The sequence below is a fragment of the Panthera leo genome, chromosome D1 (assembly GCF_018350215.1).
Source record: "Panthera leo isolate Ple1 chromosome D1, P.leo_Ple1_pat1.1, whole genome shotgun sequence".
NCBI lineage: Eukaryota > Metazoa > Chordata > Mammalia > Carnivora > Felidae > Panthera > Panthera leo.
The window spans coordinates 103,244,375-103,269,564 of record NC_056688.1 but is presented as its reverse complement, the minus strand read 5'-3'; the positions used below and the strand labels follow the sequence as shown (position 1 = coordinate 103,269,564).

Below are 25,190 nucleotides of genomic sequence, written 5' to 3'. Positions count from 1 at the left end.
AAAGTGGCATCTAAATACCAAAACTGAAGTCAATTTTTTTTTAACAGTTCCACATTCTTTCAAGTAGAAAACAACTTCTGTGTGTGCTATATGTCCCCAAGGGTTTAAATACGACATATGAAATTTCTTACCTAATGCCACCTGGAGACTGGTGTTCTTCTGCACCATCTGGAAAAAGCAAGCAAAACAGAACTTTACGGATATTGATATTTTGTCTCTGCAGCCAAGAGACTCAAACCAAATTACTGCCTGGAAGAACTATACAAAAGGAGAGTATCTGCAAATTGTCTAAAAGGAGCCCTATATCATCAGACCTACCCTTGACAGTTGTTCAACATTACATTTAAAATCAATAGGCAACTGGTTATTAGATCAGCACACTCTACTTGTACTGTACCATAGTCAAGTTGATCTGTATTTGGTTCTGACTTGCAGATGAGCTGCAATGAACCAGTCTTCGACCTAGAGCTTCGGGTGTTCTCTGTGTCATGATGCCGAGAAACTGATGTCCTGCTACTACTGCGCCAGCCCCGGCTAGGCCTAGTTGCAGCAACGGAAACTTCTTGAGGGAGAGCAGAATCTCCTTCTTCCTCTTTCTCTTCCTTAGGATCTAGATGAGAATATATACCATTACTTATGGTTAACTAATAACCATCTCAGTATATCTACTATTGTAAATACAGTTAATAAAAAAGAAAGTAATTTTTTTTTTTTTTTTCAGGAGAAAAGCCCCTCAGATCTTTGCTGAAATAAGAGAAACACGAGAGGAAAATTAGATGAAACTTCTCCTTATTGTCATCACTCTAAAAAGAAAAAAAAAATTCATGTCATAAAGTAGTAGTCTTATATCATATCTAGAAAAAAATGGAACACTAAGACAAGTATGCAAAATATACCAAAGTAATTCAACTAGAATTCTAGCCTTTACATCCAAGATAAAAGAAACTAAATTAAGTGAGTGGTCCCAGAAAGATGGCTGGAACTTCCTACAGAAGCACAAGAAAGAATCACAGGTCTAGATGTGTTAACAACCAAACAATGATGGAAGAAATTGCTGAAGAGAAATTCCATAAGAAAAATGCTGTCCCCTGACTCTTTTCAATAGTTCTTAGAACCAAACCATGAATTTCAATTAATCTATAGCATCAATGGGGCACCTGGGTGGCTCAGTTGGTTAAGTGTCTGACTCTTGATTTCAGCTCAGGTCATGATCTCATAGTTCATGAGTTCGAGCCCTCCATCGGGATCTACACTGACAGTGCAGAGCCTGCTTGGGATTCTCTGTCTCCCTCTCTCTCTGCCCCTGTCCTCCATGTACACTTGCTCTCTCTCACAAAAATAAACAAATATTAAAAAAAAAAAATCTACAGGGCCTATCATGACAAAGTCCAGCTCCAGTGTTGCTCTGCTTCGGTTTTCCTGAGATGCTGTGTACAGGTATACACACAATGTTACTGTTACCCTAGATTTTCTTCATGCTTTAAAGGTGAATGAGGTGATGTAGGACCATTCCCTCCTGAGCAATAAAAAAAAAACAAATAAAAAGCTTAGTATTAGAAACTGGCTTTCATCCCTAGAGTAGCTTATTACCATGTTAGCATATTAAAAGTGAGCACATTTTGACTATTCTTTATAATAGAAAAGGCCTTTCTAAGAACAACACAAAATTTTAGTAACAGTTATACCTAGGACTATGTAAACATAAAAATTTTCTGCATGGCAAATTCCACTAAAAGCAAAGTCTAACAGCCCAACAGAAAAAAGCCAGCAAAAACATGTGGCTTTCACACAAACAGGTCAATCCTCTCAGGAGAAACTCAAATGAAAACAATTAGTGTGGTACCATTGTTCCCGTCATACTGGCAATGATCCAAATGTTTGACAACAGAGTATTGGCAAGGCTGCAGGAGACAGTAACACAGATGACAGCATGTGCACTGGCAAATCTCTATGAAGGACACTTTGGCAGGATCTACTGAAATTATAAATGCACATCCTTTCACATTAATTTCAACTAGGAATTTATCCTACAGAATTGCAATCACATTTATGAAATGACTTGTGTATAGTCATCAAAGCACTGTTTTTAGTAGTAAAAGAGTAGAAAACAGCAGGAGGGGCTTGGTTATATGAATTATGATACATCTAGTCGGTAGGCAACTGCATGGAAATACTGCCATGACACTTCATTATGCAAAAAAACCCCACATTCATGTAATATCCAAGTATTATATAGGTATACATTTGTTTTTTATATAGAAATAAATATACATGCAAGATATGTATCTTATATATGATAATAGCACTTCTGGAAGGACATACAAGAAATTGGTAAATACTGGTCACTTCCAGAGAAGGTACAAAAATATGTCCAGTAATTCTAAGTATCTACCTAGGAAAATAAACTGGCAGCGGACATTCACTGTAGCATATTTATAACAGCTAAAGAATGGAAATGACCCATCCCTTCAAGATGATGACCCATACTGAGTAAGAGAATATTCAAATGAACTATGGTTTATTACTAAGATGGGATATTATATAGAGGTATCTGTAAAGAATGACATGGAATTATTGGTAAAAATACTGTTAAATAGAAATTAAGCAAAATGTAAGACACAAAACTATATCTAACATGTTTTTTAAGATATGAAAAATATAATTTCCTCCACTGTGGAACAAGGTGGTGACTGGAGGCTATTTCAGCTTTAACATACTCTGAAAATTTTATGAGAATATATTGAGGAAATGGAGTAAAATTAGTTTGAATTGTAGAGAATAGCAGTGGGAACTCCTAAAAACCTGACATAATTTTTATATCAGAAATGCATTTCCTTTCAGTTTTCCTTCCCACTCATTATTGCCTTTCTCACTCTTCTCATATCTGAACTATTTTAAGTATCAAAATATGAAATAATAAAAAAGGGTTAGATTTTAAAATATCTTCAACTATCTACAATCCAATGAGTTTTATCCATAAGTAACTGGAAGGTCAAAGACAACTTGTTTAAAATCACAAAGCTAGATAAGCAGACCCAGATATAAAAATCATGTCTCGAGACTTCTCCATCTAGGTCATGAGTGCTTTTAAGATACATCAATTTCTTCAAAGAAAACAATTCAACATCCTCCATAAAGTATTATGAGAATAATGGAGGGGTGCCTGGGTGGCTCATTTGGTTAAATGTCTGACTCTCGATGTTGGCTCAGGTCATGATCTCACAGTTTGAGTGCTGTGTTGGGCTCTGTGCTGAGTGTAAAGCCTGCTTGGGATTCTCTCTCTCCCTCTCTCTCTGACCCTCCCCTACTTGCTCATGCACCTGTTCTTTCTCAAAAAAAAAAAAAAAAAAAAAAAAAAAGTAAATAAATATATATATATTTACTCAACCCAATGACACTAACTTGGACTTTAAACCCATTCCACTTCTGTAAAGCTTTTTTTCTTCAGTATGAAGGATTGTATGGCCACATCTTCTCATGCTATTCCTCTTATCCACCAGAGAATTGCTTATTCTTATAAATAAAGCATAATAGCCTGGTTTGTGGAATACCACCCCATTCCCCCTAAACTCTAGTCTTTAAGAAAGAAAAGAAACATTATCAGAGTACTGTTAGCAAAAATGTACCTCATCAGAAACACACACACACTGCCAGAATCAACTTTGTACAAACTCTGGAAAATACTCAAACATATTACAGCAAACACGTGAACACTAAATTAAAAACAAAAAACAAAAAACAAAAACAGATGAGTTATACAAGACATTTAAGGAAATCTTGATCAAATTACTTATTGAACATAAGCTAAAGGAAACAGCCTTTAGAGATGACAAGACAAAGAATACAGTGTTTAAAAATATGGTCAAAAAGCTAAAGGGTTTAAACCATTGACAAATAACTAACAACAATCAGGAGAATAATATGTCAACAAATAAAGAATGCCGATAAAGAAGTAGTAATTCTAAAAAAAAATCAAATTCTGTAGCTGAAAGTGTAACAACTGAAATGAAAAACTCACTAGGGGATTTCATTAAACGGATCTGAGGAAAGATGAATCAGCAAACTGTAAGGTCAAATAAGAGTATCCAATTCAAAGAACAGAAAGAAAAGTAAACAGAGCCTCCTAAGATACCCATGGGACCATTAAGCATACTGACTTAAGCATACACACGAGAGTCCTAGAAAGAGAGAAGAGAGTGGAGCAGAAAGAATATTTGAAGAAATAAAAGCCATCAGTTTCTCAAAATTAGTAAAACATGAATGTACACAAACAGACATTCCATGAACTCCAAGTAGGACAAATTCTGTGGAACTGAATAAAGGAAACATTTACAGTGGAGCTGGCTGACCCAAGCCATACCACTCTGTTGCAACCCTTTGCAGACCCAAGAGAAAGAGATGTACCAAGCATTCCCAACAGAAAGAAGCCTAGTCTACTACCTAGCAGGAGGAAGATTTTTCCTTGCCTGGCAACAGCCCAGCCAATGAGACAGTCACAACTCAGCCAATGAAAAGCTATTGTACTTCAAACTCCCAGTTTACTCCATTGGACTCTGGCCCCCCAGCCCCCACCTCCACCCCTGCCCAGAAGTTCCTCTCCTTTGTTTGAAGGACTTGCCTATCACTTATTATTGCTTGCTTGTCCAGAATTGTAAATCCTCTGCTATTCCTGAGTAAACCCATTTTCCTGGTAAAACAGTTGGGTGTTATAGTTTTTTTTTTTTTTTTTTTAAGTTTATTTATTTAGAGAGAGGGGGAGAGAGAGAATCTCTCTGACAGGCTCTGCACTATCAGCACGGAGCCTGATGCGGGGCTTGAACTCATGAACTGTGAGATCATGACCTGAGCCAAACACCAAGAGTCAGACGCTTAACTAACTGGGCCACCCAGGCACCCCTTGGCTGTTTTACTTTTAAGGTCAACAACTCAAGAGATCCACGCCAAGACACATTACAATCAAACTGTCAAAAGCCAAAAGACAAAGAGAGACTCCCGAAAACAAAACAGTGTTAAGAGGAGTGACTCATCAGGTATAAGAAATGCTCAATAACATTAATAGCCTATTTCTCACCAGAAACCATGGAGACCAGAAGGCAGAGAGATACCATATTTAAAGTGATAATGTCAAGCAAGAATTCTATATGTGGCAAACTATCCTTTCAAAATGGAGATGTTCTCATATAAACAAAAGCGAAGTTTGTAGCTAATAGACGTGCCCTACAAGAATGCTACATAGGGTGTCTTCCAGGCTGAAATGAAAGGACACTAGGAAATAATTCACAGCCATATGAGGAAATAAAAACACCGTAATTACATAAATAAATATAAAACAGTATTATTATATTTTTGGTTTATAACTCTTCATTTTCCCCCTACTTAAAAGTGTATAAAACAATAATTAAAAACCTGTGTTAATAGGCACACAACATAGAAAGATTCCAAGTACTGGTTTCTTTTTGCTTAATAGTTCATTCCTTAATTTATCTCTTTCCTCTCACTTTTTAGTATGGAGCAGTAAGAAGAAACCAGACTGCACTTTCCACACTTTGCTTGGAAATCTTCTCAGCTAAATATACAAGTTCCTCACTTAGAAGTTCTACATTCTACCCAACAGAACATAATTCAGCTAAATTATCTGCCACTTTATAACAAGGATCACTTCTCTCCCACTGCCCATTAATATGTTCATTTTTTTCTAAGGCTTCCTCAGATTGCCTTTAACTTCTCTATTTCTCCCAACTTCTTTAAGGCAATACAGGCTGCTTTTTTGATTAACTGCCTCAGAATTTCCCCAGCTACTACCCATTAACCAAAACCACGTCTACATTTTAAGATATTCTGCTACAGCAACACCCCACACTTCCAGTATCAAACTCTGTTATTTGTTTTCTAGGGCTCCCATAACAAATTACCACAAAAGACCTATTTATCTGCAAAGATCCTATTTCCAAATACATTACATTCACAGGTACTCAACATCTTTTGGGAGGAAACAATTCAACCCATAGCAAGTGGCTCTACTAATAGGAGACAAACTAGACTTCAAGTCAAAAACCGTTACGAGACAAAGAATACCCACTGTGTATTAATAAAAGGGTCAATCAAGAAGATATAATGATTATAAACCTATACACACCCAACATATGAAGTAAAAAATGACAGAATTAAAGGGAGAACTAGCCAGTACTAAAATAAGATAGAGACTTCAATACCTTACTTTCAGTAATGGATAGAGTAGTCAGAAGTTCAATTAGGAAACAGAGGACTTAAGCAACACTATAAAAAAAATAATTAGACCTAACAGACATATAAAAAATCCTTCACACAAAAACAGAATATACAGCCTTCTCAAGTACACACAGAAGATTTTCCAGGGTAGACCATATGTTAGTCCAAAAACAAGTCTCAAGAAATTTTAAAAGACTGACATCATAGAAAGAATGTTTTCTGATCACAATGGAATGAAACTAGAAATCAGTATCAGGAAAAAAACTAGAAAACTAAGACATATGTGGAAACAACACACTCTTCAAACAACAAAAAGGTTAAAGAAGAAATCACAAAGGAAATTAGAAAATACTTAAAGAGTGAAAATGAAAACACAACATAGTGTAACTTACGGGCTGCAGCAAAAGCAGTGCATGGAGGGAAATTTAGATATAAATGTCTACATTAAAATAGAAAAAAAACCCCACATGTCTAATCAATAATCTAACTACACCTTAAAGGAAAAGGGGAAAAAAGAAGCTAAAGCTAGCAGAAGGAAGGAAATAAAGATTAGAGCAGAGATAAATAAGAAAATAGAAACCGACAGAGAAAAACCAATGGAACTAGAAGTTGGTTCTTTGAAAAGATCAAAGAAATTGACAAACCTTTAGTTAGACTAAGAAAAAAAGACTCATATTACTAAAATTGGAAATTAAAGTGGACATTATTTCTGACCTTACAGAAATAAAAAGGATTATGAGAACACAATTAATAACTACATATAAACAAATTAGATAAACTACATGAAATAAACAAACATCTAGATACACATATACTAAAACTCACTCAAGAAGAAACAGAAAATCTTAACACACAAGTGAAGACAAAAAGTTAGTAATCAAAAACTTCCCAATGGAAAAAAAAAAAAAAAAGGCCAGGAGCAGATGGTTTCACTGATGGATTCTACTAATCATTTAAAGAATTAACACTATCCTTCTCAAACTATTCCAAAAGAGTAAAAGAGGAGGGAACACTTCTCAATTCATTCTGTAAGGCCATCATTACTCTGACACCAAAGACAAAGACACCATAGGAAAATTATAGACCAATATCCCTTGCAAACCAAAGTCAGCAGCAGCACATTAAGACTATGAAGCATGTTAACACTAAGATCAAATGGTATGTATCCCAGGATTATGAGGGTGGTTCAATATATGAAAATCAATTAGTGTACTATACCACATTAAAGAGAATGAAGGGGAAAAAAACCCCACACAATCATCTCAAATGATGTAGAAAAGCATTTGACAAAATTCAGCACTTTCATGGTAAGAACACACAGCAAACTAGAAACAGAATGAAACTTCAACCTGATAGAGGGCATTTATCAAAGCCCCAGAGCTAACATACTCAATGCAAAAGACTAAAACTCTCCCTAAGATCAGAACAAGATAAGGATGCCCTCTTTCTCCATTTATTTTCTAAGTTGTACGGACAGTTCTAGCCAGAGTGGTTAGCCAAGGTGGGGGAAAAAGGCACCAAACTGCGAAGAAAGAAGTAAAACTATCTCTATTTGTGGATGAAATGACCTTATTTCTGAAGAAAATTCTATAGATTCTGCAAAACAACTACTACAGGTAACAAATTTAGCCAAGTTGTAGAATACACATCAACACACAACAATTACTTGTTTTAAATATACCAGCAATGAGTAATCCAAAAAGGGGAATAAGGAAACAATTCCACTTACAATCCAATTAAAAACAATAAAATACTTGAACATAAATATAGCTAAGATGTTAATAGTCCCCAAATTGATCTATGGATTAAATATAATCCCTATCAAAATCCCAGCTTCCTTTTTTGTAGAAACTGACAACTTGATCCTAAAATTCGTATGAAAATGTAGGGGATCTAGATTATCCAAAACAATCTTGAAAAAGAACAGAGTTACAGGACTCACTTTGTTCCTCCCAGTCTTATAACTTATTACAAAGCTGCAGTAATCCATCAGTGCCACTGTGTGGCACTGGCAAAAGGACAGACAGAATGACCAATGAAACTAACTTGAGAGTCTCAATATGAACCCATACATCTATGGTCAACTGATTTTCAAGTTTGCTGAGACCAGTAATGGGGAAAGAGCAGTCTCATCAACAAAGAGAGCTGAGACAACTAGATATCCACATGCAAAGAATGAAGTTGAACCCTTACCTTATACCATATATAAAAATTAACTCAAAATGGATCAAAGACCTAAATATAAGAGCTAACACTAAAAAATCTTAGAAGAAAACCTATAGAATGGGAGAAAAGTATGTACAGGTATTAATTCTGATAAGAGCCTAGTATTCAGAATATAGGAAGATCTTTCACTTGAACAAAAAGACAAACCACCAACTAAAAAAATGGGCAAAGGACTTTAATAGACATTTCTCCAAAGAAAATATACAAATGGCAACACACACACACACACACACACACACACACACACACACACAGATCTTCAATATAGGTCATTTATGAGATGCAAATAAAAACCACAGTGATATTATATTACCACTTCACATTCACTAGGATAGCTTTAATAATAACTTAAAAAGAAAACAACCCAGGGGCACCTGGGTGGCTCAGTCAGGTAAGCGTCCGACTTCAGCTCAAGTCATGATCTCACGGTTTGTGGGTCCGAGCCCCATGCTGGGCTCTGTACTGACAGCTCAGAGCCTGAAGCCTGCTTTGGATTCTGTGTCTCCCTCTCTCCCTCTCAAAAAACAAACATTAAAAAAAATTAAAAACAAAACAACAACAAAAAGCTCCCAGAAAAAACAGATGTTGGAGGGATGTGGAGAGACTGCAACTCTTGTACATTGTTGGGGGGAATGCAAAATGGTGCAGCCACTGTGGAAAGCAGGTGGCAGTTCCTCAAAAACAAACAAAACTACCATATGACCCAGCAATGCCACTCCTAGGTACAGTCCCCCCAAATTGAAAACCAAACAAATACTTGTACATGAATGTTCATTTCCGTACAATTCAAAACAGCCAAAATGCGGAAGCAATTGAAATGACCATCAAACACTGACTGAATGGATAAAGAAAAGGAAGTATATTACATATTACATATTAATATTACATATTACTCTTGGAATACTAACACATACTAACACCTGCTACAACACGGATGAACAATGAAAATATTATGCTGTACAACAGGAGACATGAAAGTCGAATATTGTATGATTCCACTTACACGAAATATTCAGAATAGGTAAATTCAGATTAATGTTTTAAGGTAGTGAGGTAAAAGCAGATTAATCTTTGTAAGAGGCTAGGGAGAGGGGTGTTGGGGAATGACTATTATTTTTAAAAATTTTTTAACGTTTATTTATTTTTGAGAGAAAGGGAGAGACAGAGTGTGAGCACAGGAGGGGCAGAGAGAGAGGGAAACAAAGAATCCGAAGCAGGCTCCAGACTCTGAGCTGTCAGCACAGAGCCCAATGTGGGGCTCAAACTCACTAACTCTGAAATCATGACCTGAGCTGAAGGCGATGCTTAACCCACTGAGCCGCCCAGGCTCCCTGGGGATTGACTATTTTTAATGGGTATGGGGTCTTGTTTGGTAGGGATGAAAATATCTGGAATTTGATAGAGATGACGTTGCACAACATTATAATGTATTAAATGTCACTAAACTGTGTGCTTTAAAATGGTTAATTTTCTTGGGTGAATTTAACCTCAAAAAACCCCTAAACAAAAGGCATTGTCAGGTTTCCAGAGTAGAAACTGACAACCAAAGGATAACCCACACATATGGATGAACAATCATGACCAGATAGAAAAGAACCAAGTTTCTTTTGTGTAGTACTTCAAAGATAATTTCTAGCTGTTTCTTACAATAGCAGTTGACTTTGAAGAGGCTTCTTGACATATAATAAGAAAGAAGGAAAAAAACCCACAGTAGCCTAAGATACAACCACATTCTTGAAAGAGGAAGAAAGGACAAAAGAAAAATGGTTGATACTATGAACTGAGACGAAATCATACTACTGGCAGGAATGTTTCTTCTAATTCTTCTAAGTAGCAAAAGATGAAATGTAACAGTGATTTATCTCAATCCTATAGCAACAGATAATTCTTTCAAGTAAACTAACTCATCAAATTCCAAAAGATGATAGCCACTTCATCATGATAAAACACTTCTAGTCAGAAGGGCTATCCCAATATGATCTGGTTCTCCTTCAGGTTGCCCTATTTTTTTAACTGAAGCTTAGAGAATTAAATCTTGACTTGTTCAAGATTACAAAGCTAATACTGATTGGGGGGTGAAACAGGGAATGGTTGGTTGGTAAGCTGGGAAGAAAGCACAATCAAGGTCTTCTCATTTCTTTTTAAATATTTACTTTTTTTTTTTTTTCCTGGAAAACTAACAAAGTTAAATATTTGACAAGCATACCTGACAGTATAATTTTTTCAAATTTAACCTTATACTCTGCCAAGTAATTTTTATTCTTGTTTTTATAGATGGGGAAAGCAAGTAACTAATTTTCCCAGACTCAAAAATTAAGCTGTGGAGCTGGAATTTGAACTCAGGTACATCTAAGTCCAAAGTCTATACTCTTTCTACTGAATTATTCCATGAAAGTGAATTTTTAATCTAAAACTGCACATGGCATTTGTTTCAAAATAGAGGAATAGAGGGAATTGTTTGATTAAATACCAGAACAAAGCTGAAAGATTTTCAAGCTTCAATTAAGAAATTAAATGATTAGTATATTTCTTCTTTTAATGTTTACTTATTTTTGAGAGCGAGCGAGCGCAAATGGGGGAGGGATAGAGAGAGAGGGAGACTCAGAATCCGAAGCAGGCTACCAGGTTCTGAGCTGTCAGCACAGAGCCCAATGTGGGGCTTGAATTCAAGAACTATGAGATCATGACCTGAACTGAAGTCAGACACTTAACCGACTGAGTCACCCAGGCACCCCTGGTTCACTCATTTAAATCAATGCAAATGTTTGTGTGTATATATGTGTTAATAGTTAGATTTTTCTTTAAAACAAACAAACAACCAAACAAACAAAAAACCCAAACGTTTATTTATTTTGAGTGGGGGAAGGGCAGAGAGAAAAAGAGAAAATCCCAAGCAGGCTCTGTGCTGTCAGCGCATAGCCCCATGGAGGGCTCGATCCCACAAACCATGAGATCATGACCTGAGCTGAAATCAAGAGTTGGATGCTCAACCAACTGAGCCACCCAGATGCCCCTTAAATTAGATTTTACTTTCTTGTTCTAGTCATGTTCTTCACTGCTTATTACATCTATGGTTTTATTTTTTTACCTATTCCAGGGCAGTTATCAGCCCATGCAGCACTGAGAGAAAGAAAATAAAGGATAAAAAATACTAATGAGCATTTATAAAATTTATACAGATCTTAAAATTTTAGGGGGCGCCTGGATGGCTCAGTCACTTCAGCATCCGACTCTTTATTTCTGCTTAGGTCATGATCCCCAGGTCGTGGGATGGAGCCCCATGTCAGGCTTTGTGCTGAGAGTGGAACCTGCTTAAGATTCTCCTCTCTCTTCCCCTGGCCCTCTCCCTAGCTTGTGCTATCTCTTAAAAAAACAAACAAACAAACAAACAAACAAACAAAAATTAGGTCAAAAATGCTAGAATCCCAAACTAAGCTATTAATTTTCAAAGTACAGTCATCAGGTGAGTTAGTTCTGCCTCTTAAAAATATTAAGAAACTTTGCTTAGACAGAGGTTTGAGAAAGTGAAAGGATACATTCTCCTTGAAACTGTAGCTCTGAAAACTAGTGTTCATTAACTGGACAGTCTCCATAGCTCAAAATTTAACATTTAAGTCTGAATAGATCTGCCTGGACTCTAAAGGATGAGTAAGTGCTAGCTACGTGATAGAGGGGAAGTGGGAAGGAGGAGCACGTGCAAATGTCATGAGATGCTCAGTGATATGTCATGAGATGTCCATGCTCAGTGTGGAGGCTGCTTGGGATTCTCTCTCTCTCCCTCTGCCCCTCTCCCCTACTCACATGCTCTCTCTGTAAAATAAAAAATAATAGTAATAAAAAAAAGGACCTTGGAGGATTTGGATTTTATCCTAATAGCCACAGAAAGGCAGTGGAAGATTTTAAGTTGGAATGTGGCATGATGAGATTTGTAGTTTTTGTGTTCATTCTGGTTGCAAGCTAGAGAACGACTTATGCTGGGCTAAGAGTGAATTCCAGGAGACCTAGCTAAAAGTCTACTGCAATACACTAGGCAACAAATAATAGCTTGAAAAAGAGTAATAGCATTGGAGATGGAAAGAATTGGAGATCTGCAAAAACACTTAGAGGAGACAGGCCTCTAAGGATAGACGGGGATAGAGAGAGGTATCATGGATTTAGTTTCTAGATTTATGACCTGGACAACTGAATAGATGGTGAAAGTATTCACAGAAAAAGATCAGGTGTCTTTTACTGTTTTGAGGAGACAGTAGGGAGAATATATGTTCCATTTTGGATAAATTAAATTTGAAATGTCCGCAAAGTGAAAAAAATCAGTGAGCCCAAAGTTCAGAGGAAGGAGTCTGGGCTACTTACCTACAACTGGGAATTGCCATTACCATGGTTGATTACAGTGCTATGATCCAGATTTAGCAAGGTCCACATAAAATGATCATTTTCAACTTTTAGAAAATGTTATTTTTAGCTATTCCCAACATTTGGCTTATTCACTGGTTTCTCTGTTCCAGAAGTAGTTTCATATGGTAAAATCTATTTAAAAAAATTAACCATAGAACGATTTTGCTTTGTTCAGTCTTTCAATCCATTCTCTCCTAAGTACTCTTTCATATTTTGATGGTAAAATGTAGTGCAGCAGAGTATCTGGGGCATGTAAAGAAAGTTATACTAAAGTATGGGTGTAACATTGACGCTGAGGATAAGAAAAGGAAAAAAGCACAACAGTGCTGCAGAAACAGAAAAGTTCAGAGTTATGGGGGCACAGAAATATTACAGGGAGAAATTTGCTCCACCTAAGGAACACTGTGAGCAATAAAGCTGAGAAAGTATAATTCATCTACATTGTAGAGGCTCTGGATCCAAGCCTAAGAAATCTGTAGTTAGACAGGTAATAGAGAATCTCTGAAGGTTACAGAGTTAAGGCTACATGACCTGAATGGAGACCAATCTGGCACACAACGGATTCATAAAGAAACGTGGTTTGAGAGTTGCAATTTAAGGAGATCGGCTGGGATGCAATTGTATATTTAATTTTAATAAGGACTTTAATTAAAAATGCTAATGGAAAAAGGTTGATAGGTTGAAGTGGGAATGGGGTAGGGGGAGGCACAAAATGAGCAGACCTTGAGCAGGGTAAGATGTAGAGGTTAAGGAAGAAAGGCATCATGGATTATTCGGCATCTGCCCCTGTTATTCTACTGAAACTGCTATTGTTACGGTTTCCAATGTCTTCCATGTAGTTAAGTCTAATTGACATTTTTCAGTTCCCATCTTATCTTCTGACAGTTGGTTTTCATGGTATCACACTTTCTTGGTCTTTTTCCTACTTTCCTAGTTTCCTGTCCCCAGTCTTTCCTGGTAGCTTCTCCTCCTCCTCCAACTGTCCTTTAGATTTAAATGCCACAGCTTAATCCTAGCATCTCACCTTATTCTACATTCATTCTCTGTAATCTACTCTTGCCTGTATCCATCGTAAGTAGTCACCTTCCTTGGGTTTAAAAAAAAATTTTTTTTTTTAACATTTATTCATTTTTGAGAGAGAGAGAGACAGAGCATGAGTGGGGGAGGGGCAGAGAGAGAGGAAGACACAGAATCAGAAGCAGGCTCCAGGCTCCGAGCTGTCAGCACCGAGCCCGATATGGAGTGCGAACTCACGGACTGCGAGATCATGACCTGAGCCAAAGTCAGGCGCTCAACGGACTGAGCCACCCAGGCACCCCCCCTCGGGGTTTTAATATGTACTCAGTATAGTGAATGAGAGCCGATGGTGGTGCTTTAACAGGGAGGCACTGTCCATGCACAATAGAAGGGTTGCCTTTTAATAATTAAACTACAAATCAATACACAATGAAAATGCAGCACTACACAAAGTCACCTAAAAATGGATCTAGCACTTGGGCCAATCTAATTAATGACCAATAATAAGGAATATTATCATGTGGCTGCCACTGTTCTAAGTAGTTCATGTATATCATCTCACAATGAATTCTCAAAATACTCCATTAAGTACTTCTTACATACTTTCTTAATTTTCCAGACAAGGAAACGGAGACATGGAAAAGTTAAGAAAACTCCCCAAAGTCACATGGTAAATTCCCAACAAAGCAGAGTTCAAGTTCAGGTTGTCTGATTTTGAAGACTGTGCTCTTCAGCCATGATGCTCTTACACTAAAGAAACCCTGAACTCACTTCTGTCCTCTGCACGCACTTTATCATCGCACTATGCATCATCGTCTTTGTATAATAAGTAATATACACCTCTATATAATATCACTTTGGTTGTGATGTTACCGTTCCTTTAAAATTGCTTTTGCCAAGGCCAACAATGCTGAGAGGGGCTCTTACCTTTGTGTGCCATGGACTCCTCTGGGGATGTGGTAAAACATATATGCCTCGGGATTATTGGTTTTAAGTGTATAAAATAAAATAGGATTTTAAAAGAAGGCTTACAAAGAAAACTGTAATGGAATATAGCTAATCCACAGACCCCTCAAGCTAAAGCTAATGGATACTTTGTTTTTAATCATGGGCAATCTTTCAGTAGCACTTGCCACTACCCTTCCAGCTACCTTCTTCTAAATGAGTTTTTTAATGCTTTTTATTTTGAGAGAGAGAGACAGAGAGACAGAGAGACAGAGAGACAGAGAGAGAGAGAGAGAGAGAGAGAGAGAGAGACCACACAAGTCGGGGAGGGGCAGAGAGAGAGGGAGAGCGAGAGAATCCCAAGTAGGCTCCATGCTCAGTGCAGAGCTGAAAGAAGGGCCTGATCTCAAGACCCTGAGATCGAAGTCAAAGAGGCAGACCCTTAACTGCCTGAGCTACCCAGGCGCCCCTACCCCCTTCTAAAAGTTAAAACTCTTTGTCTTTTCTTCACTTCCACCACTTTTTTTCCTTCTTGGACTTTTCATCCTTCTCAGTCTCATCTGGGCTCTCCATACCTTACTTGAAATGGTGGTGTTTACTGGCCTGCTTCTCTTCTCACTGAAAACACCTACACAATCTCATCCATTCCCAGAGTTCAATTAGTATCTAAAAGTTAAGACTTTTATAACCAACTACCTATTGGTCACCTCCTCTTTAATTTCAAGACTTGTGAGACACTGAGTAGAGGACATAGCTAAGCTCTGTCCAGACTCCTGACAGAGAGAAACTAAGAGATGATAAATGGGTGTTGCTCTCAACTTGTCATAATTTGTTTGAAAACAAATACAGTGGTTAAACACCATGGTTTTGCCTACACCTATAGGAAAGGATGCATGAGCTATCAAGTAACATTTTCAAGGAAATGCTGGCATCATATAATTCTCCTTCTCACAGAATCTCTTTTTTAATACTATGTCCACCAAGCAATTTTGTAATCACTTGGTCTTATGGCACAGTGCAAGATTTTTAGTGATACAGAAAGGTCCAAAACAACTGAATATAAAGAGAGTTTTGGTGATGATATAGAAGATGCAAATTTGACACAAGCAGAGGTCTGACAGGCACTTTTGCAAGTGAGGTCTGCCCTTCTGTAAAGCTGCCCAGAGGCTGCCATATTATTAAGAACTTGCCCAGTGGAGGATGAGAGACCATGAGGAGGAAAACCATGCTGCTGGCCCACAGCCAGCACTGACTGCTTCACACGCCAGTGTGGCCATCTTGCCTCATCAGGCCCTTTCAGCTGTTCTCTGACCGCAGCTGCCCGACTAGCCCAGGAGAACAGCAGAAGCATCCGGCCAACTGGAAAACAACACGGGATAATAAACTATTCTTTAAGACACCAATTCGGGGCAATGTGTTCTAAAGCAAAAGACATAACTATGAGTCTCCATTTTCTCATCTATAAAATGAAGGATTAGAGATGATCCCTAAGATCGTCTCCAACATAAACATAAGAGTTCACTCTTTCACTCTTCACATTTGAGGATGCAAGAAACAAAACAACAGAAACAGATTTAGTGGGATGAATGTAATTAACATAGAGACGGAATAAAAGGAATATTAGAATTAACTACAGTTTTAAGTTTTAAATAGTGTGCAGGGGACTTCTAGTTAAACAGCAGATTGAATATATTTTTTTGGTCTGCTCCCTTCTAAAATGTCACTAAAATGACAGAGAAGAACTAAAAATGACTAAGAATCACAAAGTTAAAGGAACACAAAAGGAGACAACAGCCCTATGATTTCATTTCAACAAAATTTTAGAAGACCTGAACCAGGATAGTGATAAAGACTTTCACATCAAATAGAGTTTAAACTTACACTAGAAGGCTGGGAAACAAATCATAAGTTAACACACACACACTTAGCCACTTCAGAAAGAAATAGGAATCAGTGTCACAAGGTGCCTCTGAAAGAGGGGATGCTGAGTAAGACTGAAAAGAGAGCAGCTGGAAGGTTTTAAAAGTTAGTTTCAACACGTGGTCCCTTTTATCATTTGCTGCCATCAACCACCCCTCTGAGCATAGGTTTACTATTTAGGAAAAGGTGAACTAGACAGGCCCTGGCATCAACAGTTTCAGGTAAGGGCAGAGTTGAAGTATTATTAGAGAACAGTGGTAATTAAGTGGAACCAAAAACAATAAATGTTGAGGACCCTCCTCACTGACCTCCCACCCAACGCTATAACCAGAGATACAGAACTTCTCTCTGATGAAAATGAAATGGCCCATAGAAAGACTATGCCCACATCATCTCTTTACAGGGGACAGGAAGTCTAATCTGTGCACACAGACTTCCCGATCACAGACTTTACTCTAAAAATCAAAATAAAGTTAGGGAACACCAAAAACTTGACAAAAATCTCTTGAGAGGCTAAATAAACAAATGGGAAAAACATTGAAAGAAATGACAATTCAGGGAACAGAAAAAAATACATATACACAGAAACATACCTGTATATTGATAGGAAGCGAGTATGTCATTAAAGAATAGTAATACATGAAAAAAAAAGCTCTTGGAAAATCAAAACTATGATAGCAAGAATTAAAACCTTTAAGAAAAGGTATTAAGCTGAGAAAATAAAACAAAAGTAGAAAGGGTTAAGAAGAGGGAAAAAAGAACAAATTAAACAGAGAAAGCAAAAGCAACAGTTAAAGAAATAAGAACATAAAATCTGCTACAAATTGAAGAGATGCATTGTAACTTAATTTAACATCATTTATGCGTTAATTTCATTTATCAACTAGGTTAGTGTGATGTTGTGATCTATAAGAAAAATATGTATGGTCTTCATCCACAAGCTCCTAACTCAGAGTTGCCTAAACCCTTCAAAATTCCTAAGTGTTAAAAGTGTTTCTGGTTATGTTAATAACGTGACTTTTGGATCCTACCTAAGGAAGGGGGCTGGCTGCCAGAAGGTTGAACTTTTAGTCTCCCTCCCCACTTCTGGAAGCCGAATGGAACACCAATGGATGATGATTTAATCAATTGCAGGAATTATGAAGGCTCTATAAAAACCCAAGGCAGGGTCCAAAGAGCTTCTGGGTTGGTGAACACGTGGGGATCTGGGGAGAATGGCATGCTCTGAGAGGGGAGGGAAGGGAAGTGTCACCAGATAGACCCTAAGACCTGCCCACTGGCTCCTACTCTTTGACCTCTGTCTAGCATTTTTTCCTTAAGCTCTCCTTTCTAGCTTATCTCCTAACTCAAATGGAAACTGAAACCACCCCTCAAGCAATAGTAAGTGCCCTGATAGACCTCCAACCAGCCCAGACCACCCAAGCCATTTGAGTGTAACTTCCTCTTGTAACAGACTAGCACCTGCGCACATGGACCATGGAGTAACCTCAAGAATGACCAGCAACTATTGTTACCTAATTATAAAACTAAAATCTCCACCCAAGGAGAAGCCAAGCCTCATTTACGTAACATACAATGTATGTACAGACATGTTTCCTTAAGGCATATATGTGACCTTATACCCGTCTCTACATATGACAAGGCTTCTCTATCTAAATATTCATCCTAACCCTAAATAAAAGGAACGCATTTTGGAGAGTCACGGCTTTGGAAGTTATTCCCTGTGATCACCTTATTTGTTGCAAATAAAGTTTCCTTTGCGCAACAACTTAATGTGGTGTAGTTTCTATCTGTGACTCACCAAGGAATAAACTCATGTTGATTCGGTTGCAGAAGCTTCTCACCCCTTCCTTCACATCTTGCCCTATAGATCACTTTCACCTAGCTGTTTCTGAGTTATAATACACCAGTGATCTAGTAAGTAAAATGTTTCTGAGTTCTGTGAGCTGCTCTAACAAATTAACTGAATACAAGGAGGAGGTCATGGGAACTTGTGATTTATAGTTCAGAACAGGTAACAACCTGGACCTACTACTGGCATGTGAATGGAGGTGTGAGGGAATAGTCTTGTAGGACTGAGCCCTTACCTACAGAATTTGATGCTATTTCCCTATAGACAGTAACAGAATTGAGTTGAATCCTTGGAATATCCTGCTGGTATCTGAGAATTGCTTGGTTGCTGTGCGGGAAACCCTCTTCTCCCCACCCCCACTATAGTGCCTAGTTGTTTGGTCAAACAGCCTAAATGTCGCTGTGAAGGTCCTTTTGAGATATGATTAACATGTAAATCAGTAGATTCTGAGTAAACTACCCTCCATAATGTGGGTGGGCCTCATCCAATCAGTTGAAAGCCTCAGAGCAAAGACTGATTTCATGGAGTTTGGCTTCAAGATTACAACACCACCTCTTATCTGAATTTCTAGTCTGCTGTTTTGCCCTGTGGATTTTGAACTTGATAGCCACAATCACTTAAGCTTAAGGAATTTAAGCTAATTCCTTAAAATAAATCTCTCTCTATATATATATATTCTATTGGTTCTGCTTCACTCGAGGAGCCATAATACAGACTCTGGTATGGAAAGGGGTTCTAGAGGAAGAGAATGTTTTTTCAATATAGTGATTCAACAATTCTATACATTATTCAGTGCTCACCACAGTAAGTATACTCTTAATCTTTTCACCTATTTTACTCATCCCTGCATCCACCTCCCCTCTGTTAACCATCAGGTTTTTCTTTCTTATGTATTTTTTAAAGATTCATTTTATTATTTAATTATTTTTTTATTTTTTTATTTTTGAGAGAGAGATACAGTGTGCAAATGGGGAAGTGGCAGAGAGAAGGAGGGAGGCACAGAATCTGAAGCAGGCTCCAGGCTCTGAGCTGTCAGCATGGAGCCCGAACTTGAATGCAGGGCTCGAAATCATGAACCAGGAGATCATGACCTGAGTCAAAGCTGGCCACTTAACCGACTGAGCCACCCAGGTGCCCCTAGGGTTTCCTGCACATAGTATTACGTCACTGGCAAACAGTCAAAGTTTCAATTCTTTCTTACCAGTTTAGATGCCTTTTCTTTTCCATGTCTCAGTGCTGTGGCTAGGATTTCCAGGACTATGTTGAATAAAAGTGGTGAGAGTAGGCACCCTTATCTTTTTCCTGATCTTAGGGGGGAAAAGTGCTTGGTTTTTCACAATTGAGTATGACGTTAGCTGTGCGTTTTTCATGTATGGCTTTTATTCTGTTGAAGTGCGTTCCCTCTAAACTTACTTTGTTGACGGTTCTCCTCATGAATAGATGCTGTACTTAGTCACATGCTTTTCCTGCATCTATTGAAATGATCATATGGTTTTTATCCTTTCTCTTATTGATATGACCTATCATGCTGATTGATTTGTGAATCCTGAACCACCCTCCTGTCCCAGGAAAAAAATTCCACTTGATCACGAACGATTTTTCAAATGTATTGCTGGATTTAGTTTGCTAACATTTTGTTGAGGATTTTTGCATCCATGTTCACCAGATATACCAGCCTGTAGTGCTTTTTTTGTGATGTCTTTATCTGGTGTTGGTATCAAGGTAATGCTGGCTTCACAGAATGAATTTGGAAGCTTTCCCTCCTTTTTTAGTTTTTGGAATAGTTTAAGAATAGGTATTAACTCTTCTTTAAATGTTTGGTAGAATTCATTTGTGAGGCCATTTGGTCCTAGACTTCTGTTTGTTGGGAGTTTTTTGATTACTGATTCAATTTCATTACTCATCATCAGTCCGTAAACATTTTCTATTTCTTCTGATTCAGTTTTAGGGGGTTATATGTTTCTAGGAATTTATCTATTTCTTACAGGTTGTCCAATTTTTTGACATATAACTTTTCATAATATTCTCTTATAATCCTTTGTATTTCGTGGTGTTGGTTTTTATTTCTCCTCTTTCATTTCTGATTTTGCTTGAGTTCTCTCTCTTTAATGAGTCTGGCTAAAGGTTTATCAATTTTGTTGATTTCTCAAAGAAATAGCTCCTGGTTTTATTGATCTTCTTTTTTTTTTTAAGTTTCTATTTTGCTTATTTCTGCTCTAATCTTTATTATTTCCTTCCTACTACTGCGTTTGGGTTTTGTTGTTCTTATTTTTCTATCTCCTTTAGGTGTAAGGTTAGGTTGTTTGACATTTTTCTTGCTTCTTGAGGAAGGCCTATATTGCTATAAACTTCCTAGAAGAACAGAATCTTAAGGATGAGCTTTCTGAATTAGTTCTGTGGTTTCTGGAATCGTTTCTTTAATTGATTTAAAGGCCCTAATGACTCTATTTTTGGTAGTAAAGAGAACACTGAAAGTCTATGGCAAAAAATCACCAATGGATACTCCTGATCAAATATTTCTTTAATAACAGACAAGGTTCTGGCTATTATGTAGTCAATACCTTAGAATATTTCAAGTTAAATGAGCAGAAAATTGGCTAGTTGCTTCTAATGACACTAGACGAAGTTGGGAAAGATAGGGATGTGCTTAGGGATTTAAATTCCTAGCTCAAGTACCATATAAATGACCTGAAAGTTTCTATGCCTGCGCTGAAAGAAATCCCGATCTCCTACAGCTACAGAGCTGAGATTGCTGGAAACCAAACCCAGAGTCTCACCAAGGCCAAATGGGTATAGATACTTCTGAGTACCACTGCTAGCAGCAGAGACCAACACTGAGTCCCTGATATGGCACCATTCCCCAGGGTTATCACCCAGCTACTTAATGACAGGTTCATTATAATGGACCACCCACACCATGGAAGTGGCAATGTTTTGTTCTTTGTGGAATCGACATCTGGTTAAGGATTTGCCTTCCCTGCATACAGTGCTTCTTTGAAAAATACCATTTGTGGACTTACATAATGTCTTATCCCAGTCATGGTTTTCCACACAGCATTTCTTCTGAACAAGGAACTCACTTCTCAGCAAATGAAATGCAGCAATGGACCTATGGCTCATGGAATTCACTGCCCTTACCATGTGCCCCACAATCCTAAAGCATCTGACTTAACAGAAGAGTGGAATGAAAGTAACAAACACCGGTGAGGTTGTGGAGCAAAAGAAATCCTCATCTATCACTAGAGAACATAAATGTCATAGCCACTATGGAAAACTCTTTGCCAGGCCCTTAAACATACATTTATCAGTTACAATCTAAAAATTCTACTCCTAGATATCGACCTAAAAGAAATAAAAACATTCATCCATTCAAAAACTTGCCCATCAATATTCAGAGTATCATTACTCATGATAGCAAAAAAGTGGATCAACTGATAAATGGATAAATCAAATAGAATATTTCCAAACAAAGAAGTACTACACAAAGGAATGAAAATATCGATACATGCTATAATATGGATTAACCTCAAAATTATGCAGTGAAAGAAGCCAAACGCAAAAACACATATTCTATACACAAGTCTGTTTATAAAGTGCCCAGAAAAGGAAAACCTATGTAGACAGAATTATACACTTGAAATAGGTGTATTTTATGATATATAAGTTGTGTCTCAGTAAAATCTTATTAATAAAATATGCATCACAGCACTAGACATAAAGGCCAGTAACTAAAAGCTACCCAAATGCCAATCAACAGTAAAATGAATAAACCATGATACACTCTCACGGGGGAACACTGTATGACAATGAAAATGAACAATCTATAACACACACAACCTAGAGAAACCTTACATAATGGAAAGCAAAGAAGCCCTACACAAGAGTACATGCTATATTACTCCACTTACACAGAATCCAAAAAATGGCAAAACAAATTTGCGCTGTTCAAAGTCAGAATGGTGGTTACACTTAGGGGTAGGGATCAGGTTCTATTACTTGACCTGGGTAATGACCACATGACTGGGCTTGCCTTGTGAATATTCACAAAGCCATACATTTATGGTAAGTGAGCTTGTGCATATGTATGGCATATCTTAACCGACTTTCAAAAAGATCACCTGTAATCCTAGGAAAAAAGAACAGAAATATCAAGTGTCCTTCAATCAGGTAAGGGTTAAATAAATTACAGAATATACATGTGTAGTAGCCATGGTTGGATGCCCACCAAGCATCTATTTGCCTCCTCTTTCCTGAAAGACTCGATCCCACTCTTAGACACATGGTGGGATTCCTGATCAGTGTAAGCTAAAGGCTTCCTAAGTAGTCTGTGAATTCCTAAAGGTTACCAAGACCTTCTCAAGAGGTTTACAAGGTTGAAACTCTCCAAAACAACCTGTATTGGAATTTGGATTACATTTCATTTGTAGATCAGTATGGAGAGAAATGACATCTTAACAATACTGAGCCTTCAAACCCATGAACAAGGTACATCATTCATTCCATTTATTTAAGTCATTAATTTCATTCAAGTGTTTTGCACTTTCCAATGTTTAAGTCTTTCATGTCTTGTAACATTTATCCCTAACACCTATTTTTTGATGCTCCTGTAAATGGTATAATTTTATAATTTCAACATTTTTGTTACTAACATACAGGAATACAACTGATTTTTGTATGTTGATCTTGTATTATGTGAGGCAGCATCAAGATGCCTTGCAGATTTTGCCTTCAATCTTTTTGCAAACTGCTCTGAGGCCACCACGACCCGAAAATGTCTAGACTGAAAGACCAAAGAGAAGAGGGAACAGCCCAACTGAAAAACAAGTTTCTGTATTTTAAACTATTGAACTTTTGGAAGGTTACATGGCAATAGATAAGTGATACAAGAGTTTAGGAAGAGTCACAGTAAAGAAAATAGGGTTTAGAAATTCTCAAAAGAGGCAAAATTACAAAGAAGCTAGGATACAAGTTGGGAGATTAACTGGGATCAAAACAGCAATGAGGTAGGCAGGCAGAGGACAGAACCACAGTTACCTCTAAGAGAATTACTTGCACTGAAGCTAAAGGGGGCTTTGCCTTGATGTAGTTAGATCAATCTGGCTAGTTTTAATTCAGAGGAGCTTGATCCTTCTTGGACTTAAAAGGTCAGGAGGCATGAAATCATAGCTAACTCCTTTTTGTCAGAGGTTCTTGTCCACTCATGCTTCAGTTTGCTTCCACCAGGGCATTCTGCTGCATCTCTCAAGTGGTTGTGGCAGGAATTGGATCTCAACACAAAATAATTACTCTACATTACAAAATTAACTTATAAGTGTTGTTAGAGATGGTTTCTATGTAAGTTGAATCATAATGGACAAACTGTTACAAAGTTATTTCTTTGTATGTAAGGGAAAGACTCGTTTATCTGACAAAACATCCCACAACTGAAATGAGTTGATAAGCCCATGGGCTTTCTGAGCCCATGTCACAATCCCCACACGAGGTATGTCTGCACTTCTAGAAAACTAGAACAGAGAGCAAGAACCACAGGAGGTCTAGGTATTTGAACAAGAAAAATAGTTTAAAGGATATGGGGCATTCCCAATGAGGAACTGGATGTCTGAGTAGATCATTCTCCTACTGAGAGAAATAATATAGCTCCGGTTACCTTAAGATAAAGAGCTAGGAACAAAATAGGACAGATAAAATGCTATGTACTGTCAGCCATTTGAGACATGAACATTATCGTAACAGTCAGAAACTTGAGTTTCTGAAACCTGATCAGACTACTCTGTATATTTCTATAATTAGCTCTTTGTTTCTCATAAATAATTAGTAAAGTCCATTTTGAAATATACCAGCGTCAGCAGTATGAAGAGAAATCAAGGAAAGCAAGGCTCTTTTTTAAACTTATATTTAAGCCAACTTTAGAAGAGTATTATTGAATTTGTGAAGAATGCTTCCGTTAAAAGTGATCATATATTTGAGAGTTAAGACTGAAACTAAGTATATGCCCCCCCCCCCTTTTTTTTTGCCTAGTGATTCTCCTTTCAGAGCTCTTTCCTATTCAAAACCAGTAAGATTTTAACTAGGGACACCAGGTTATCAGCCAGGAGACTCAAAATAAGAATTGTGAAGACAATGTCCTAAGTAACTTCTCACATCATCCTTTGTACAAAAACTCAAATGGAAAAATTAAAGTTAGATTTTTCTCAATGGGAGTAGGTAAAACAGGTGGGAAGCCTGTTCTATATAGTTAAGAATAACACAAATATTGTTTAAGGGTACTGGAAATGACAGGATAAGAAATAATCTAAGATATTCCAACATAGGAAAAATGAAATAGTCTGATGAAATTAAAACTATAAAAATTGCTAAAAATAAATTCCAATTTTTAAAAGAAAGGAATACAGAGCTATAACATATAAATTAGATCAATGAACACAAAAATGGAGGATGTGATCCAGGAAAAGAAATAACAAAACAAGCTAATATTTTAGTAATAATTCCAGATATTATGTTGATTATAAATTAGATAAGGCAAATAATCAAAGCTCTTAACAATTTAATTCCCAGATCTATAATGAACTTATTTGATGACTCTGTCTAGGTAATGTTTTCTAAACGT

General features: G+C 37.3%; 1 protein-coding gene across 3 annotated transcripts in view; it reads right to left on the bottom strand.

Moving 5' to 3' along the window:
* Positions 1-25,190, bottom strand: part of ZFP91 (ZFP91 zinc finger protein, atypical E3 ubiquitin ligase) — a 47,057-nt gene that overhangs the window by 12,468 nt on the left and 9,399 nt on the right. For all 3 annotated transcript variants that reach the window (XM_042906924.1, XM_042906922.1, XM_042906923.1), the window contains exons 3-4: positions 398-610; positions 132-168 (exon numbers count right to left, since the gene is read on the bottom strand). In XM_042906924.1, the coding sequence (XP_042762858.1) occupies positions 132-168; positions 398-610 (250 nt within the window). The remainder of the gene's footprint in view (positions 1-131; positions 169-397; positions 611-25,190) is intronic.